A 21296-nucleotide genomic window follows, 5' to 3' on the forward strand; every position below is an offset into this window, starting at 1 on the left:
CAAAAATCTGCGGGCCAAAGGCTCCCCATCATTGTATTAGGAGACACTTCCTAACAAGACAAATATGGTGAGCTGGCTGTTTTTAGTTGGAGGTGTTTGAGCAGATGCTGGACAGCAGTCTGTCAGGGTTGCTGTACTTGAAGCCAACCAAGCAGATCCTACCTTGAGGGTTGGACTAGGTGACCTCTAAGCTCCCATCCAGTGGTATGATTCTGTATGACAGATGTGCCTTTTCTGGTGCCTTCATTCAAACAGTGACCAACTCACAGAATAATCAAAGAATAATTTCATTGGAAGGCCCTATAAGGCCATTGAGCCCAACCCTCTGCTCAATGCAAGAAGCCAAATCAAAGCAGATCTGACAGATGGCTGGCCAATTTTCTCTTGAATGCCTCCAGTGTTGGAGCGCTCGCCACCTCCTGAGGTCAGCGGTCCCAATGTTGTACCACCCTAACAGTTAAGAAGTAAAGCATCTCTTGCAGTGAAGCAGGATACATGAAAGATCCCTGTCCGTTATCTGTCCATTTGTCTGTAGCAGTGGATAGATCAAGTGCCTCTTTGAGACGACTAGATTGTTCGCATCTATTAAGCATTGCCAAAATGGAATCTCAACCTACAAACCGAGACGATAGCTCGCAGAATCCCACTTCCTTCTACCAGGCTTGGTCTTCCAAATGTCCATTCGTTCAGCATGCCTCCGGTGACGGGCCTTGCTCTGCGTGGTGGCTGCTTTTGCTGGTGCAGTCAAGTGGTTTAATGGTCAAGCTTGTTGCTTCCGCTCTCTCTTAAAGCAAATAACAACCGTGCTCTTTCAGTTGAGGCCAAGGACCTATCTTCCACAGTGTGGTAGGTATCCTCTTGGTGTGTGGGACTCCTGATTATTTGGGGCCAGTACATCTTGTTATATTTTCTGCACAGGGAATGTCAGAAGCAGATGTGGCTACTTGGCAAGTTGCCCACTGCATGGCCCGACCTTGCCAAGTAGCCGTGGGCGACTGCCATTCTGTATGCAGAAAATCCAGCAGAATATTGGTCTCGGAAATCACACTGGCGGAGCCCAGTGGCCTGTTGCTGATCTTGTGATTACTGAACTTAAGTAATCACCTACCGGACTGGTAGGAAGGCAGGAAAAATAAGCCATCGGGTCAAGAAATTCATTTAGGAAGAGTGCAGAAGAAAAGATTTTTCAATGTAATTACTGGATAGTGACGACATGGCATTAATCCAAGAGCACATCGTTAATTCCTTCCTTGTCAGACTGTATTGTCGTCATGAATGCTTCTTTTTAACTCCTTAAAGCTGGCTTCCATGTGTGGAGTTCTGCCTTACGTAAATTAATCTACTGTAAATAAATAACGAAATGAATAAATGTGGAAGAACGACAAGATACAGGAACTGACCTCAAAGAGAGGGAAGGAAGGAAGGCTTAAGAGTCCCAATCTACATGTAGACCCATCGACATAGGAAGCTGCATTATATTGAGTTAGGCCCTTGGTTCCTCTAGCCCAGTACAATGAACTTGCAATTTCTTTCCACGGTTTTAGGCAGGATTTTTTTCCTAGCCCTACCTGGAAAGCTCTTGTTGGACTGGAGACATTTTTTAAAGCTGGAAAATATGTAATGGAACATCAGCCCTTAGTGGCCAATGAGTAAGAGAGGGCATTAAGGCATTCGTAATTGATTTTACAGTTGGACAAGGGAGAAATGAGTGGTGTGCTCCGGGCGCAATGCCACGTTGTTGCTGTCCTGGAAGTGGCTCGTGACTAAATTACTAATAAACCTAAGATTGCATTGTCGTGATGTGGGGCTGGAGACAGCAGCTGTACCAAAATGCAGCAGCCTTCCGAGATCAAAAAAGGCTGCTTTTCATCAGAACTTCATAACAAAAGTTTTCAAAAAGAATACCCTGGCTTCCAGCTTGTCCTTAAAAAATTAATATGACAGTACAAGACCAGCCTAAGAGATATGGCTGGCCGAGAGGCAGCACCCTTTCCAGAGTTCTGCTGGCTGGGGGGTTCTGGGAATTGTAGTCCAATCCCCCCCCCTTTTAACATTTTAGAATTCTTCAGTTGACCTTCTACCCTTAAGCAAGTATTTAATTCAGAGAAAATATTTGATAGGTATAGCACTCAACCAGAAAATCCTGCAAGCATGCATTTCTCCTAGCCTGTCAGTAAAAACCCAACAAATTAAATACTGTCAAACCTCGACCTACGAACTTAATCCGTTCCGGAAGGGCATTTGTAGGTCGAAACCTTCATAGGTCGAAGCACCATTTCCCATAGGAATGCACTGAAAAGTAATTAATCCGTTCCGGACGTATCCAGTCATTTCCTGCTATTCTGTGACACTTGAAATCTGCTGTTTTAGGCTCACGGCTTTTTTTTTTTGCCTAGCATTAAGACTGGAATCATTTCCAAATCATGTGTGTATTTATCTGTCTGTCTGTCTGCCCATCCATCTACCCATCCGTCTGTCCGTCTGTCCGTCCGTCCGTCCGTCCGTCCGTCCGTCCGTCCATCCATCCATCCATCCAAAATATTTTTACTGTACCACTCACCTTCAAAAGGTAGGTAGGTAGGTAGGTAGGTAGGTAGGTAGGTAGGTAGGTAGGTAGGTAGGTAGGTAGGTAGGTAGGTAGGTAGGTAGGTAGGTAGGTAGGTAGGTAGGTATGACCTGCTCCAGCATCTTGCCAACGGGTAGGATATTAGAGACTGGCAAGATAATTATTGAAGTCAACCCAAGGTGACTTACATCAGTAGAAGACTACATTTAAAAGCTAAAAATAGACAGACGGACAGACGGACGGACGGACGGACGGACAGATAGATAATTTGGGGTGTGTGTGTGTGTGTGTGTGTGTGTGTGTGTGTGTGTAATAACACCACATGTGCTGTGTGTGTACGTGGTGAGGGAAAGCTGCTCTAGAACCAGCAGTGCGGTGCATTGAGTGAAGCCGCAGAATAGGGTTTATGAGGCCTGAGTTCAGATGTGAACTTGGCTACGAAACTCGCAGGGTGACCTTGAGCCAGTCACACTCTCAGCCTGACTGGCCTTCGATGGGATTAAAAATAAAGGGTGGAGAGGAGAGTCGCTTGTGCCTTGAGTTTATTGGAGGAAACATGAGATATAAGTGTAGCCAAAAAAAAAAGCAGCAGTGTTTCAAAACTTTCTCATATCTTCTGCCACATTGATCATTCTGTCAAAGAACCTGGATTCCACTCGTAATTAAAAATGGCAATAGTTGTTACTGATGGTAACTTTTACAGCCATAAGCCGCGAAGGTGACATTCGTGGTGCTCAAGGAAATTGTTGGTTTTAATGCTGAGGCTTTCCACACCTGTCTGAAATGTGTGGAGAGAAAACTTCTTCGTGGGTCTTTTCATCACGGTTGGGCCCTTCCGCATTGGTGTGTCTTGTTTTCCATTACTGGCAGATGCTGCTGCTGCTGCTGGCACTCCCCAAGATTCTATTTTTACCCTTTGCAATAGCAGAGCGATAATGATTTCCTATGGGAGTATGTCCTGGAGCGTTTTACAAATAAATCAGAATCAATTTCTGGTCGAGATTTCTGTTCTCTACAAAGAAAGAAATGTACAGTAAAAGGGTTGTTCCTGAAATTTGTTACTCCTGAGAACTTTTCATTTTAGGGAGGGATACATTTTGGGAAGTAATTTATCTTGTGTGTTTATTGGCTGGATTCGGTTGTTACTGGTGTGTGGGTGTCTGCATGTGTGAAGAGTGAGTGGGTGGGAGAAGGAGAAAAATAGACAGACTTTTAGACTCCATTTGTGTCTGGTGGATAATCACTAGCATGTTCCCCAACTGGTATGCGCTGGTGGTCTTTCTCTGTATATTGGGGAAATGTCTAGTATTTTTCCTTCTTTTCTAGAAGGAAAAATCTTTTCTGGAAGGAAAATATATTTTCTTATATTTCTAGTTTTATATTTCTCTGCCTTCTGGACTGAGTATGTATAGAGACTTTCCCGACTCTGATACTCTTCAGATCGATCAGATAATAATTCCCATTACCACCATCCCGATGAAGTCAAGTCAAGACCCCAATTTCTCTATGCTCTGCATAACACTGGCGACCGGGGAAAGAGCTGACAGTTTGGGGAGAGGAAAGAAGATCCAGAATGGTGGCTGGATCTTTCTGCTTCAGGGAGGGCCATTAATATCTGGGCTCCCTTGGATGTAGGTCCTTGCTTGTCTTATCGTCACCTAACACAAAAACACAAAATCTATTGTCCACACTCCTTAATAGGGCATTTTGTGGTGTTCTCCACCAGAGAACAAAACAGGATTTTTTGGGGTGCAAATAAATGGCTGAAATGCATATAAAGCCTTTAAGGCAAAATAAATGTGGCTGCTGCTTTGTTGCCCGAGCTGCTAAACGTTATTAGAAGCACCGAACTGGGTGGTTGCATCTTTTTTTTTAAAAGCAGCATCTTTTAAAGCAATCTGTGATTGCTGTGTATAATGTTTGCTTTGTTTTGCTGCTCAAAGGAAAAAGAGGGTCCTTTTATCTTGAATTCTGTACAAACTACAGAGGAGTTACTAAGAAAAAAATAAGGAAGGTTTCACAGGACTTAAAAATTCCCTGCCAGTGTGTCTATAAGACATGGACTACAGTTATTTTTGTTCTATTTTTAGAACCCAGTGGATGCTCTCCTTCTGTTTCTCTGCATTAAAATTCTCATACATTAAATTGGGTTCATGTTCCTGTTTTGCAGGCATCGGAGGTGGAAAAACAGCTCTCTATGCAGGTTCATGTCCTCCAAGAGGACTTTAGGGAGAAGAAGACATCAACCAGCCAGCACATAGTACGGCTTGAGAGTCTCCACGCAGAGGTGAGTCCCCCCTTTGATTAGGATGGTCCATTTGGACATAAGTTTAGAAAGACACCACTGGAACACTGCCCAAGTTGCACATGCCGTGAAGCCCAAGGATCAAGGCTATTCCTAGAATGTTCCCCATCAAGCTAAAAGCGGGATTTGCAAGAGGAATATTTAAGTAATTCAACCATTCACCTGCAGGGTACAGTGTGGGAAGGACCTGGTCCCTCCATTCTGCTAACTACTGGCCTTCAGAACCTCCTCGTGTGGATTTTGAGGCTTAGCAATCAAATTTAAGTTCTCATCCCTTTGCAAGTCAATTTCAGATAATCCACTTTAATTCATGTTTCCAGACCTCATGGTTTCGGGAATAATTGTAAATGCTCAAACACAGAGAAAATCCATCAAGGCAAGGGAACCAGCAACTGGATCCACCAGATTAGAAGCGGGTATGACTTCTATTAGGGAAGGGAAGCTTCTGTACTTGATTCAGCTCTCTCTTGTCTCTTCTGGATCTCCTGATCCTGCCACTCAGCCTCCTGTTGTCTTAGCGGTCCACATGTCTCCTTTCGTCCCCTTCCTCCTTCCCTTTCTCTCTTGATTTAAAAAAACATTGCAAAACCTTTCCATTTTTCACTAAGAATAAATGAAGCAAAAAAAAGAGGACTTCTTGCATTTTGCAGATTCAGCACACAATTGATGCTGGTAAGCACTATGTTGACTGATGCTCCCTTTCCTGTTTCCGTGCATACAGTTCTATCCCTATCCTTAAGTGCCATCTGTGGTGGACCCAAGAACGGTGTCCGTAGAACAAATCAGTTATGTGTGAATTCTACGCCAAGGCGCCCCTCTGCAAGCTCTTACTTGCTGAGATGAGGGTTAGAATTAGTCTAATGAGTGTTCACAGAGAATGGTGGAAGAGAGGAAACCGGGTGCAATCAGACGGAGAAACGGCTCACATTTTGGACCTCTTGTGACATGGTTTTGTGTGAGCTATTTTCCGACAATTATATTATTGTGAACCAGCGTGATCCTGTTCTGTGCCCAAGTTGGACCTTTTTTGGCCCAGCAGCAGGGAGACTTCTTTTGGTCAACTGGAGTGATTCCTGTAGGGATGGAAAGGTTGGTTTAATGCCGATCACTCCCAGAGAAGTGACCCTTTCCAACACAATCAGATGTGATCTGTTTTCACTGTCTGATGGCACCCTTCTCTCTGTCCTTTTCACACAGGTATTGCCATGACAATACAGAGAGACTAATTTCATATACAGTGGTGCCTCGCTTGACGACATTAATCTGTTCCAGCGAAATCGCTGTAGAGCAAAATCGTCGTCAAGTGAAATAAAAAAGCCCATTGAAATGCAATGAAAACCGTTCAATGCGTTCCAATGGGCGAAATGCCTGCTCGTCCAGCGAAAATCCTCCATAGGGCGGCCATTTTCTGCTCCCTGTATAGCGAAAAACTCATCCTAAAAACAGCGGGGAGCCATTTTGCACGGTGGATGGCCATTTTGGAAACCCAACGATCAGCTGTTTCGATCGTCGTAAAGCGAAAAATTGGTTCCCTAAGCAGGGAACCGATCATCGTAAAGCATTTTTTCCCATTAGAACATTGTTTTGCGATTGCAAAAACCTAATCGTCAAGCGGATTCATCGTTTAACGAGGTAATCGTTAAGCGAGGCACCAGTGTATTCATTTTTATATTTAATTCAAATTATATTTATATATATAATTTGCATGCTTGCAAATGATTCATTCAAATATATATATTTGATGGGGATGGTTTGATATTCAAAAAATAGTGATGGAGGAAAAAATATTTCTCTTTTAGAAAATGTATTTTTTTCCTCCCGTATGGTTGTCGATTTCTTGTTGTCGTTTTTTTCCCCCTCCCCAACGATCCTGACCTGTCCATTTCCACCACCGCCCCCTTCCTGATCCCATCCCCTCCTGACTTGGTGTGGAGCAGCAAATCCTTGAAGTAAGTACAGAAGCTTTGTGGGGTTTTGAATGCATGCCTGTTGGCTGCCACCACGGCTGCATGCTTTGCTTTTCATGCTGTCCATGCCTTGAGCCATCTGGGTCACCGATTTCCTCCTGCTGCTTTTGGTCTCTGCAAGGGGTTACGGGTACATGTCATTCATCCATGGCTTGCTTTTCAAAAGCCCTTGATTTCCAAACAGAGAAATATTCTAATAAGTCAATGTCTGTCTTTAACACTTGATTCTCCCTTTCGAAATAAACCCAATGGGTTTCCAAGCTGGATCTGGCCTTTTTGGTCCTCAGTCCCTTGTCTTTTACCAGTGATCTCCCGGGTGCATAGGGATATTCCCATCCTGCTTTGCATGCGACACATCCATCAACAGCATATGGTTTTCAGAGTTTATACTGTCGTGAAGCCATGAACTTCCAGGTTATGTGAATCTTTCATGCGTGACTGGGTCTCTGATGACTTAAGGACAGATTCTCTCCAACCCTTCTGTACAGGAAGACCAGTTGCCATTTCTGGCTTCAGCAGGCAAAACACACAGGGTTGTATTGAATGCATTTCCCAGTTCCCTTATGTTTAGTATTGGGAATGCAACACAAAAGGAGAAGGTTAAACACCCCTTTCTTGTACGCTTCCACTCCATCCTGATCAGCAGTCTTTACCCCGTGGCTTTTTATGATTTTAAAAGATATTCAGTTGTTTAAGAAAAAAAAACTATGCTCATCAGACCAAGGGCGTACAAAGCCTAGCATCCAGTGCCCCAAAGGGAACCCCACAAACTAAACATCACCCCCTCGCTCCTATTCCCCAGCAATTCCTAGGTGTAATTGGAGGTATTATACAAGAGTTGTGACTAGTAGCCATTGATAGGGATATCCAGTTCAGTGTAAGGGATAGAGTGATGGACTAGTATTCCGGAGAACTAGGTTTGAATCCCCACTTGATCTAGGAAACTCACCGGAAGAGAGAAGTGAAGCAAATAAAACCACTCCTTAAAATTTTGCAGGTACCTTGAAGGCCCTATCAGGGTCACTATAAATCGGTTCCAGCTTGATGGCACGTAACATAGCCTTTAATAAGTATATTTGTTTGGAGTGCCTGTTTCAGCTGAAATGCACAGTAAATGTTAAGTAAATGAATGAATGAATAAACTATTTCCCTCCATGAATTTTTCTGTTCTTCGTTTTTAAGCTATCTACGGCGTAAGCCATTATTATCTCTTACGAGAGTGACTGCTATCGTTTAACTCTGCACAGTTTAACCATTTTTAAGTATTTCTGTTAAGAAATGCTTCCTTTAATTGTCTCTGAATCTTTGGAGTAGGCAACAATAAAGAGACCTTAAGAAATAATTCTCCCACCCTTTAGCTTAGTGGACAACCCCTAGGTCCTAATAGGATGAGAGATGGAGAAAAAGCCTGGGCTGGATAGCTGAGTGGTTGTGGTCTCTGCCTGTGGCTTTTAGGGGCTGGGAGTTTGATTCCCCAACTGAGTAGACACAGTCTAGAGGGGCGGGGTAGAAATCTAATAAATAAATAAATAAATAAACTGTGCCTCCAAGCAGAAGAGGCAGCCTGGGTGACTTTGGGTAGGCTGCACATTCCCAGGGCCCCCCTGCCCCAGAAGAAGGGAAGGGGGAAATACTTCTGAGTATACCTCTCTACCTGGAAAGGATCACAACAAGTCAGAATTGACTTGATGGCACATCATCATCATCGTTGTCTTGCTACCCTATTTCTATGAAACCTGCAAGATTTTATATATTTTGGTGATGTTTCCCCATCTTGCCTTTTTTTCCCCAAAACTACAGAGTTCCCGGCCACACCCCTCTGTGCCAGGTGTGGGTCTCTCGTCCTCTTACAGTACAGTATTATATTGCTACTTGCCAGTCATGCAAATCTTTCCAAGCTAAGGTGCTTGAGAAATTAAATATGTTTAAGGTAAAGTGTTTATGTCTACAAAAGAAAACTAGGCTAGATTTTTAAATGCGGGTTGAGGCAAGCTCATGTTAGAATAGACAGGCCTCAGCTGGAATCCTTACACGAAACGAACACAGTTGTAAATTGTGGTGGTGAGTTAACCATCATTGTGTGCCATCACACCAGGTCCGGCTTATGGTGTCCCTTTCCGGGGTTTTCTAAGCACAGAATACTCAGATTTCCTCTTCCCTTCTTATTTGGATGCCTTGGGACTGTGCAGCTTGCCCAAGGCCACCCAGGTTGGCTTTTCCCCTGGGAAGCACCGTGGGGGAATCAAACTCCTAACTTGTGACTTTGCAGCCAGAGACACAAACCACTGAGCTATCCAGCACAAGTTAACACATCAGTGTAGGTGTTTGCTATTGCAATACTTAGGCTGACTCTTACAGCAATTTGTTGCTGAGAGTTACACTCATTAGGTTATGCCAGTAGACATAACTACTGTAATAGGATTTTGCCCAATCTTCCCCTCTTAAAGGAGCTCACATTATATTAATATGCTAACTTTATCACTTAACCAGAGATGGGCATGGACTGCTTTTCGGCGGTTGATGCCAGTTCATTTGGCTCTTCCCAGCCCCGGCTTCTCTGGTGGGCACCCGCTCAGAGGCTGTGCCCAGGGGAGAGAGGGCAGGGAAGCCAGGGTGAGGCTTCTGAGCGGGCCCCGGCTGGCGGACGGAGGGCTAAGAAGCACGAAACACTCGTCCGGCCAGTAAAAGAATTGGCGCAAACAGCAGGCTGCTTGGTCATGAGCTGCCGTTTGTGCAGGACTGTTCTTCGAAAGGTGTTTTCCCCATGAAGAAGAGTTTTCAGAGACTTAAAAACTCTGTGACCACTCAGGATACATTCCTGTCTTGTGAGTTTTATTGGTCTCCTGTTTTGTAAAAATGTTTGTTTTTTAAATGTGGGACCTTTTGACCTACTTGTCTTGGAAAACCTCATCTAGGAAGTCAACACTTATCTTTGAAAGGCTCGGGTGAAGCTGATATTGGATGCCTTCGAAGAGCAGTAGAGAAAAAGGGAGTGGCGAAAACATACAGAGTGTTGAAAGATTGAACTGAAAAATCCTTTCGCGGGAATTCAGCAGCCTGGAGAATGTTGCAAGTTCCTTTGAATCTCCTCCAGTGTTGCTGGGAAATTCCTGGACATGTTTCTTACTGGAATGAATCGCTGAATACTTCTGGCATCTTTACTGGAACGGGCAGGTGGGGTGGAGGGATCTGCTTACTAATATCTGTCGGTATTAGTGTGGAAGTTGCTCAGGCAGCGTGGAGTTCCCCGAGCCGTTGCTTCCAGAATCTTCCAGCCAAAATCTTCATAGCCATTTTTCCCCAGGCTGTTCCTCCTTCGCAGCAGAAATAAAGACACATGTTTGAAAATATTGCTACGAAACAGTTGGCCGTAACAAAGGAAGGTGTAAGAAGACATGTAAACTGGACAGCATTTCTATGCACGGAAGAAGTCATCGCCCCGAGTGTAATTCTTGTAGGAAACCATTGCTCCCATAACTGGGGGTTGGACTAGATGTGATGAATTGGCTCGTTTTTTCCCTTCTTTCTTGTCTCTTTTTCTGCAAGGGTTGGAGTCATTTGTCAGTCATGCATAGAGTGAGAGCAATTTTTGTGACATGGTAGATGCGGGTGGTTTTTTAAAATTATTATTGCTCTGGTGTGAAGAGGGCCGGCCCTATTCTTTGGCAAAGTGAGGCAACTGCCTTCTCGGGAGATGGCAAGATGGCAGTGGAGGAGAGAGATGGGTGCTAAATGGCCGGCCCCGAGCCCCCTAACTTCCATCTTTATGTGAATGGGAGGCACATTTTATAATTGAAATTGTTGTAGGGGACAAAAGCAGTTTTTAAAAGACCCCCATATGTAGCGTGCTCCCCTCCAAGCGCAGAGGCATCTGGCACTAATTGTGCTTTTTACAAAGAGGGAGAAACAGGTGGCCTATTTTAGTGTCAAGTCTAGTTTTCCCCATAGAGAGAGAGAGAAAAAGTAGCCTTTAAGACTCATTTTGGGAGAGGGTAGATTTCTCAGACTGTATCTTTTGGCTGATAGGAAAAATGTTTATCGGCCACTTGCTACAACATATTGGCCATTTAAACTTTGGTCACCCCTATCCACTAACAGTGGTGTTTTTTTGGGGGGGGGATTTTGGGGCTTATTTATTATTGTTAAAAATATGTTTATATCACTCTTGGCAATCCTGGCAGGAGACAAACTTGAGGTTGCAGTGTACTATATTTTTCCATGTATATAAGACAAACCTCAATTTTTAATCTAAATATTTTAAAGAAAAGTATTGTCTTATACATGGTAAAATATGGTCATTTGTTTTATCACCAAAGTACAATTTATCTCTCCTTGCATTCCCCTCCACCTAGCATGATTGTGGGTATGCCTATAAAAGGTGCTTTGCTTCAGAGTTTGTCAAACTTGGTCTTTGCTGGTTTCTGTGGCCGAAACTGTTGTAGCAGTCCACACGAATATGATCAGTTATCGTATTGCTGGAGTCCGCAGGGCAAAGCTTTAATTGAGAAAAAGGCCCATCTTTGCTGAAATCAGCCATGTCCCTAGGAACTACCTCTTCCTTTCATCCACTTTTTATTTTTTAATTTTCCAAAGTGACATAGCGCTCATCTAGTATAGTGCTCTTCTATGGCAAGTATAATAGGGAAACAAGAAAATTGTTTGGAGAAAGGGAGACAACAAACTGTTGATCAGAACTGATGTGATGGTGTATCTACTGGCTCCCCATGACTGCTGTTTTGCATCAGATCAGGTGATCACACATGCCAGAAAGTGGAGAAAAGCAATGTTTGCTGAATCAGAACAAAATAAACTACTCCCTGTATGCTGAACAAAAAGAGAAGATTCCCCGCTGGGGTTCCCTGTGTTTGTCTTCTCAATGTGTAGTTGGTGGCATTTGGTTCTATTTTATCCGTGCCAAATCAGATGCAAAATGCAGGGTAAATAGCCAATGTAGTTGCATTCTGACTCATGCACTGCTTCGCTATTGAGCAAGGACAAGCACTTACTGAAAAATAGGTGAGAAACCTATGGCCCTCCTGATATGGCTTGACTGCAACTCCCGTTTTCCCTTGCCCTGAGCCACAAAGAGAGTATGGCTGAATAAGAAGCTGACAAAATATACCAAGATCCAGGTCTATAGAGCCTGTGTCCTGAACACACTCCTGTACTGCAGTGAGTCCTGGACCCTTTATGAACGACAGGAGAGGAAGCTGAACACTTTCCATATGTGTTGCCTCCGATGACGCATTTTTGGTATCACCTGGCAGGACAACGTTCCAAATAGAGTAGTCCTAGAACGAGCTGGAATTTTTAGCATATGTACATTACTGAAACAGCAATGTCTAAGTTGGCTTGGGCACGTTGTGAGAATGGCTGATGGTCGGATTCCAAAAGATCTCCTGTATGGAGAATTACTGCAGGAAAATCGCCCCAGAGGGAGACCGCAGCTGCGATGCAAGGAGATCTGCAAGCGGTATCTGAAGGCCTTAGGAATGGACCTCAACAGATGGGAAAACCTGACATCTGAGTGTTCAGCCTGGAGGCAGGCGTTGCATCACGGCCTCTTTCAATTTGAAGAGACCGTTGACCAGCAGGCCAAGGCAAAGAGGCAGTCCCGGAAGCAGCAAAATCAAGGAGCTGGAAAGGGGACAGATTGTATTTGTCTTCAGTATGGAAGGGATGGTCACTCTCGAATTGGCCTTCTCAGCCACACTAGATGCTGTTCCAAGTCCTCCATACAGAGCACGTTACCATCATCTCTCGAGACTGAAGGATGTCTAATACCTGCAAGGAGATCAGCTTTCCACCTCTGGCATTAATTTTAAAGCAGTCTGTTGTCCTCTCTCAAAAGACCTTACTGACTATGACATGCCGACAACACAGTACGTTGGAACTACTCATGGCTGTTGTAGATGGAGAGCTTGTTTTGCACGGCCTCCCTCCCACCTTCTGTGTCTTGGTACTGGAAGGAGTTCTAATTTCAAACTTCTCTTTGAAAGCCAACCTTGCTTCTCTTCAAGAAATCTGATTCTCTTTTATGGACTCTTTAAGAAGCCCATTTCTCTGTTATGTCTTATCTTCTGGAGACTTTTTTTTTAAAGTACTCCTTTAGTGTTAATTGAAAGCTTCCAACCAGAGGCGTAATAACTGGGACACTAGCTGCACATGGGAAGTGCTAAACTCTGCTCCTGGCACAAAGCCTTGCTGAAAATAAATCTTGCTATGAGAAGACTTGAAAAAGAAGTGAAAAGTCACGGGAAAACCACAGTACAATGTGAGATAGGAATAACAACATATCAGTGATGGGGGAAATGCTCTTTACATCAATGCAGAACATGGCACTTTAAGGAGGAAAAAAATGTTCCATTTATAAAAGCCCTTTGATAGACCACGGACTCTCAAAGCCCTGATAAAGAAGAATAAAAGTTCTAGTTTGCTGCTGAAATGTGTCTGTCCTTGGCGCCAACTGGGCCTTGAAAGAAACAGCATTCCACCAGGGTAATGTGAGAATGGAGATGTGTTTTCCACCTCTCCACCCGAACTATTCCTGCTACTGATGGGACATAAGGATTTTTTTTTCTTTAGTAAAAATAAGCATGTGGGTAAAACCTGGAAGATCAGCCAACCAAAGTCAATGGACTGAAGCTAGGCTCAGCATGGGTGACGGGAAGTGGCCCATAGGTTGCTGATTTATTGAGTAAGGCATCGGATCCTTTCAAATACAGTACAGGAAACATGCTCTTGTGGAGATCCCATTGCAGCTTTGAAATGTAACCATAGATATTAGGATTTTGCAATTACCGTGTTTCCCCGAAAATAAGACAGGGTCTTATATTAATATTTGCTCCAAAACATTCATTAGGGCTTATTTTCAGGGTATGATTTATTTTTTTTCATGTACAACAATCTATGTTTATTCAAATACAGTCCTGCCATCTTCTTATGGTTGCTGCATAAGGGTGGGTGGCAGAGTTTCACTTAACTGGGGCTTATTTTTGGGGTATGGCTTATATTATGAGCATCCTGAAAAATCCTACTAGGGCTTATTTTCAGGTTAGGTCTTATTTTTGGGGAAACAGGGTATATAAATACAGTACTGCCCACATATTTCTTATGTATAGCAAAGCCAGTATATAGTGTCCTTTTATGAAACATAGGGAAGACAGCCAGTATCTGAGAAGTGTTGGAGAACTTTCTCTTAGGAATATGTAAGGAGACCTATTACAGGTTTAGGAAAGTGTTTATTCAATACTGGCCCATAGAGACAAGCGAAAAGACAGTCTACCAAACCAACGATGGTACGCAGCTATATAGGAAACACATAAAGGGCCTTAAAATGAGTAAATCGAATTGGTAGGTTCCCTGTTTAAGTTGGTATTCCTTTGAACTTTCTTTCCCAGGAAATTCTTTTGAAATTCAGGATTACGCTTTGATATTCCTCCAGGAAGAAGCCTGAGTATTTTATTGTTTTAACATATCTTTGCTAAAGACAATGGCTTCCTCCCCATGACTCATTGAGGAACACCATAGACTGGGCTTCGCTATGCATAAGAAATACGTTTGCTATATTTTTGTAATGGCTAAATCCTAATAGATACAGTATGGTTGTATTTCAAAGTCGTAATGAGGGAGACCTCCACATGCTCAGCAAGGAGCAGTGAAAACAAATAAATAAGCCTTAAAACATAATAAGATTATTTAAATCTAAAATCAAGATAGCAAAATATTTAAATTAGTATGTGCATGTTAATAAAATAGAGATTTGTAAACTCACACATATTAAAGGCTGATTCAACAAACACCTTGTCTTTCGTTTCTGTAAACTGGCCGCTTTGACTGCTAAATCCCAAATCGACTACATTCTTATGAAAGAAAATTTAATTTTTCTTCAATCATCCATTTTCTCATTCAGTCAAGAGGCAGAGATAAATATTTCCTGTAAGTATAATAGGCAGCCCAGCAAACAGTGGAACAGACCATCCATTCTCTTTATTCCACATATACAAAGTCTATCTTGCACTGGAAAGCCAGAAAATTTTCTGCAGCATAATTAAATAACAGAATTTCCTGCAAGAAGATAACATCCATATGCATTAGATCAGATGGTTTTTACAAAACAGAACAGGACACAGACTTGTAATGCAACTGTACTTTTTTTTTTCTTTAAAAAGCCTAGATCTCAAAGCATTTTCAAGACTAAATCAATCCATTCCACTGCCAAAACAATGACATTTCAATTAGTTTTTTAAAAATAATGGTAAAAGATTGATGTTTGGGAACTGCTAGAGGCATTGTAACCTCTGAATACCAAATGCTGGAGATAAATACTGTACCACTAATCGCAAGAGTTGCTTTTCAGCTTTTGAAGTAACTTCACGATAATCTCAAAGATAAACTTTTGAGGCTTCATCAGAGCTTGGAATCTTTACTTTTTGTTGAATTCCAACTCACAGAATCCCTTTGGCAGGATGGCCAGTGGCCATGATCCTGGAAGTTCTTATTTTAAAAAAAGAGACCTTTCCAAGTTCTGGGTTTAATTCAGCAGTTCTGCAGCCAGAGTCGGACTTGACCAATATTTAGGTCCCCCCTTGGCAGAGTCCAGGGAGGAGCCCTCATTGAACATCCAAGTTGGACATCAACAGATATGGGTGTGCCATGGCCCACCAAAATGGGTGATGGCTGCCACAGTCTTCTGTTTTTTTAATAATAATAATAAAAACAACAATAAAAACAACAATAACAACAACATGGTAACAATAACAATAACAATAACAATAACAATAACAATAACAATAACAATAACAATAACAATAACAATAACTATTATTATTATTATTATTATTATTATTATTATTATTATTATTATTATTATTATTATTATTATTATTATTATTATTATTATTATTATTATTATTATTATTATTATTATTATTATTATTATTATTATTATTATTATTATTATAACATTCCATAACTGGTGGCTAGCTAGCTAGGCATGTGCATGTTTACAGACATCTTATTTTTTTTGCTCTTTTTATATTTTATGCCTCTTATTCTCAAGTGAATGTTTTGAGAACAGCTGGCCGTTGCAATTTTATTCCCTGCATCATGACGCGGCAGTGACGGGTGAACCAAGATGAAACTCTACACATGCTCGGAAACTTTCCTCTTTAATCAGGGTTGCCAAACCTTTGGGGTGGGGCTGAGGATGCTCTCTAACCGGTGTTTCCCAACCTTGGGAAACCCAGGAATTCTTGGACCGCAACTTCCAGAAACCTCGGGCTAGCACGACTTATGGTGACGACTTCTGGGAATCGCAGTGCAAGAATACCCGGGTTACCCAAGGTCAGGCACCATCGTTCTAACCTATCAGGAATGTTGAAGTAATAATAGTAGTAGTGCTTGGAATTATCGTTGCAGGATGGGTGGAGGAAGGAAAATGAGGACTTGAGTGTGTTTTGCGGCTGAAATAATACAGGTGGTTGTCTGAAACAACCACCCATCATTCTCTGTCCAAAATTGTTAGCTCTGGGGCTTCAAACGACGACCTAGCAAGACTTGTTTTTCCAATCCCCACCCCATGAGATAGAGGCACCCGGAGTAAAGAAATCCATTTTGGACACTCCCAGGGCTTGGAAAAAGTCCTTTTGGGGGGCAATATTTTCCTGAATCTTTCTGCCGTCCTGGCCATTGAGCAGAACTGTCTTTCTTGTAGAAACAGAGAGAGGGGGGGGGGGGAGGGAGAGAGAGAGAGCTTTTAATCTCTTGGGAATTCCAGAGAATACAGTGGTCTGGTTTGCCTCCTTCCCTCCCTCGGCTTTGCTTGGCAACACACATTCCAACACGGGAGAGTTTAAATTCCTCCCACCCTCGAGCAAGTTCCTGAAGCGTTCGGGGAAGAAATGCTTTGCTTCCTTCCATTTGTGCCAGTCTCTCCTACAGGTGTAGTCTAGTTTCTTCTCTGTTTCTGCATCTCTCTCTCTCTCTCTCTCTCTCTGTTTTTGGAAGGAAAGATCACAGTTTTTGGCTTCTCCCGGCGTCCCTTTGCCTTCCCCTCCACCTTTCCTCCCTTTCCAGATTAAGATGCTGACGGATCGGAAGCAGGAGTTAGAACGCCGCCTGACTGCCATGATGGAGGAAAATAATCTCCTTCAGGGAACCGTGGAAGAACTTCAAGACCGAGTCTTGATTCTGGAGAAGCAGAGCCACGAGAAGGATATGCAGGTAAGCAAGGCTGGGGAAGAGGGCTGTTGGGAGAAAAAAGTGGAAAATTTTAGTCCCCATTAAAATAAAGAGTTTGAAGCAAGGCAGCTGAAATGGCCTCTTCCCCCTCCTGTTCTGTGGGGTTTTGCAAAAAGTTCTGTGGACAGCCTCACAAGCTGTGGGCTTGTAGTTACTTACCAGGGAGTAAGCCTTATTAGATTCAGTGGGACTTTATTCTGAGTTAATGCATACAGCGTTGTGCTTTAGAGGTCTTATGGATTGTAGCTACCAGAGGAGCAGAAAAAAAGAGAACTCACACATTTATGAATGGGATGCGTTACCAGCAATGAGTCCTCTGGTGTCTTAAATACGACAGACAAGTTTTCTTTGGCTTTCTATAGACCATGTGCATCCAAAGTGCACCTCGGCAGGATGACAGCCCCTCCCTTCACACAGCAGGTCCAAAAATACAGCTTGCTGGGTTGGTCCATCTCAGCAAGCGAGGAGCAGGTCTTTTGTGAAGCTAAGGGTTCTGAGTGGCTTCTTCCAGTTCAATCTTGCCTTCAATTGCTTTGCATCACAGCAAGGATAGTTTGCAACCGTACATTGCTCTTGTGCAAAATTCAGTTCTCTAAGCTCAGAGGGAAGCAAAAGGAAGGGGAGGGGTGGCGGGTGATATCATAGACTCTGCTCTTCTGAAAGTCCCAGGGCAGTGACCTCGCCAGCTCTGGCTCCACTACGCCACTGTTGACAATCCTTCTCAGCTTGGGTCCAAGATACCTCCAGGACCGCATCTCCCTTTATGAGCCTGCCCGGGTGTTAAGATTATCAGGAGAGACCTTTCTCTCAGCCCTGCCACTTTCACAGGTGCGCTTGGTGGGGGAAACACAGGTGACACAGCCTTCTCTGTGGCTGCTCCTTTAGACTCCGGAACTCCCTCCCACTGGAGGCCAGCCTTCATGGCTGATTGCCTAAGGAGAGCTTTTTTAATGGATTTTTGTACCTTGCTGTTCTGAATATGTTTTGGTGTTGCTTATGGTTTTTCATTTAATATTCATTTGATACTTTTTAGTATTTGTGTACTCAGTGTTCTTAGCTTCAAAAAATTTTTTGTGATCTTTTGTGTTGAGCTACTAGGGTAATAAGCACCACACCCTGTTGGCTCTTCTAGAGATTGCAAGGAAAAGCTAATTGACAGCTATTCCTACGAATTATTATTGAGGATTTTGCGGTGGGGGGGACACAGGAGGACTAGAAAGTGCACTTGGAGTAACTGAAGGTTATAAACCAGCCAAAACCTCAGTGAGCTTCTCCTCTTTATGTCCTGGCGGAGACGAAAAGCCAGAGGTGCCTCAGGCCAGTTTATTGTCTAGGAGGGTGGCCAACATGACGCAGCATTGTAAAAGATGTGCCCACATGGGGGGGGGGCTCCCTGAATTCAAATGGGCATGGTCCCTGTTGAGACATGGTGCCCTGTGGATAACCGATCCTTCCCTCTCAGCAGAAGGGTATCATTGCCCTGGGTAACCAAAGAGTTTTTACAGGCAATGTTGAAACTGGCAGGAGGAATGGAAGACAATGGACACCCACCTCCTGGTCGCATTCTGAGTGGCAGAAACTCCCTCTCGGACCAGCTCAGCATGTTATCACCTCGATAAGATAAGCCATCTGCAGATAATAGGCTTGCTAAGTTCAGAATGTGACATGCAGTGGCTTTGTATGGCTGTGTCTTCCAGTAAACTGGTGATGTGACACTCATGAAATAGCACATAAAGGTAATTTTTCTGCAGCATCTAGTATAGAGTTCATCCGAGTGAGAGAGACAGGGCCTCCTTAAGGTCAGCCCCCCCAAAACTGCGGAAGCGCCTTCCAAATGCTCATCAGGATTGGTTCTGTCACTGCTTCAAATAAATAAATTAAATAATTAATTAATTAATTATTATAATTGATCTTTATTTTTCTTCCTTGAATCATGCCACCTTGGTAATACGTTGTTTGGAATCAATTGCTTTAACTATATCTTTAACGATTTTACGCAAGTCATATTGTTGTGTTTTTATCCATGTAAGCCGCCCCGAGTAGACACTGTCTGGGGGGGCAGGGTAAAAATCTCAGAAACAAACAAACAAGCGAATGAACGAACAAACAAATGAACGAACGAACAAATCAATCGATGACTCCCCAGTGACATATTGTGAACAAGTCAGGGCAGTTGTACAAATAAGATCCTCATCCAGAAGCATCTCAGGAGATCTAGAAGCTAAAATTTCTAAACTGAGGCCATTCTACTTTGGAGGTATCATTGAAAAGAGAGGAGTCACTGGGGAAAAAAATGATAATGCTAGGAAAAGTGAAAGGCAGTAGAACAAGAAGTGGAGTGACCCTGAGATGGATTGACTGAATAAAGGACGTCATCACCTTGAGTTTGCTAGACCTGAGCACAACTGTTAGTGATAGGATCTTTTGGAAGTGATTCATCCCTAGGGCCCCCATAATTTGGAGGCAATTTCATAGCATATAAGAGCAATAACATTTAGTAAATCAGTGGCTATATAAACAAACAACAAACAAGCCCAAGCTAAATTTGTTGGTGAATGCATAAGATATAAGTGACTGGGTTTTACCTCCCACTCTTTTTTTATAGGGGAACTATAGCATTCTCCCTATTATGTTAAATAGTCATGCCTTATTCACGTTGCAGGCTAATATTGCTGAGAGGTGGAGCTGAGAGTTATATTAAAAAAGAGTGAGAGTCAGAGAGTGAGCCAGTCAGAGTCGAGAGGGAGAAGAGCGAGGAGGGAGATAGAGTGTGGAATTTGGGAGATCTGAGGTGTGATTAGAGTGAATAACTGCTGTTATAATAAATAGAATGTGGAGACTGATGATAGATAAACCTGTAGAAGTTACCTATGATTAATAATCAAACATCTGTAACCAATAAACAAGTTTTATTTAGAAGACAGTGAAGTCTGGACCTGCATCTTCATCCTTCCATAAGTAATGTTGATTTAGTGATCATCTGGTGGCAGCAGGGTGAAAAGGAGTATCGGTTTGCCTTCGTGTGCTCTGTGTTTGGAGAGTCAGGCGGGGGCCACGAGGGGCAAACGTCACAGGGAACTTTCTAACCAGATCTCGTATCCTGTTGGAGTTTTAAAATCTTGCATGCTGCCTTTAGTAGGTTTGGCTGAGAGGGACCTTTCTGGGCTGGGACGATTACATAAGAACCTAAGAAGAGCCCTGTGCTGGATCAGGCCAAGGGCCCCTCCAGTCCAGCTCCCTGTATCTCAAAGTGGCCCCACCGTGTGGCTCTGGGAGCACACGAGACAACTAGACGCTTTACTTGTCTCCTGACCTCTCTCCCCTGCATCTGGCATGTTGAAGCACCTTCCTTTTAAGCCTGGAGATTGTACATTCCCACCATGGTTTATAACCTGTGATGGACTTTTCCTCCAGAAATCTGTCCAATCTCCTTTTAAAGGCATCCAGGCCAGATGCCATCACCACATCCTCTGCCAAGGAGTTCCACAGATTAACAACATGCTGGGCAAAGGAATATTTTCTTTTGTCTGTTCTCACTCTCCCAACACTGAATTGGAGTGTTTGTTTAGTATCATCTATAGGCCACCTTTCTGCCAGCCAAGAGACACAAGTTCTGAGTGTTGTCTCCTTGGAAGCCTCATTTTGATCTCCAGCCAAAAGGCTTTTGGGGGCCTAGTGGTCATTGCTAGCCTGGCTTGGCCGTGTTGTATATACACAATATTACTTTAAGCCACTTCAGATTGTGTTGCCTTGTTTTAAACCGCTTCATGCTGTTTTGTTGCTTATTGTTGTGGCAGAATATAACAGAATTTATTCTGTGACAGGAGGCAGAATATAAACTATTCCAACATATAAATAAATAAACCTAATCAGTCAGAGAGTTTCTTCAGCACTTCAGATTCTTGCCTGCTGCTGGCGCATTTACATACTGTGGAGCATCGCAAGTCCTGTTTAGAACAGAAAACCAGTGTCTAGTTTCTACATTAGACAAAGGGAGAAACCCAACACTGACAAATTTGTTACTGGAAGACCAGTGCGATTGGGAGATAGAACGTCTGCTTGAAAATGCTCTGGGGCGATTGTCAATATACAGTGGTGCCTCGCTTGACGACGTTAATTCGTTCCAGCGAAATCGCTGTAGAGCAAAAACGTCATCAAATGAAACAAAAAAGCCCATTGAAACGCATTGAAAACCCTTCAATGTGTTCCAATGGGC

At 43.1% G+C, this 21296-nt stretch overlaps 1 protein-coding gene across 3 annotated transcripts in view; it reads left to right on the forward strand.

Annotated features, from left to right (window-relative positions):
* Positions 1-21296, forward strand: part of BICDL1 (BICD family like cargo adaptor 1) — a 93284-nt gene that overhangs the window by 42654 nt on the left and 29334 nt on the right. For all 3 annotated transcript variants that reach the window (XR_013539171.1, XM_078381620.1, XM_072983514.2), the window contains exons 3-4: positions 4737-4853; positions 16916-17062. Coding sequence is in view for 2 of the 3 variants with exons in the window: in XM_078381620.1 (XP_078237746.1) it covers positions 4737-4853; positions 16916-17062 (264 nt within the window). In the remaining variant the exon portion in view is untranslated. The remainder of the gene's footprint in view (positions 1-4736; positions 4854-16915; positions 17063-21296) is intronic.

Source organism: Pogona vitticeps, chromosome 14 (assembly GCF_051106095.1).
Source record: "Pogona vitticeps strain Pit_001003342236 chromosome 14, PviZW2.1, whole genome shotgun sequence".
Taxonomy (NCBI): Eukaryota; Metazoa; Chordata; class Lepidosauria; order Squamata; family Agamidae; genus Pogona; species Pogona vitticeps.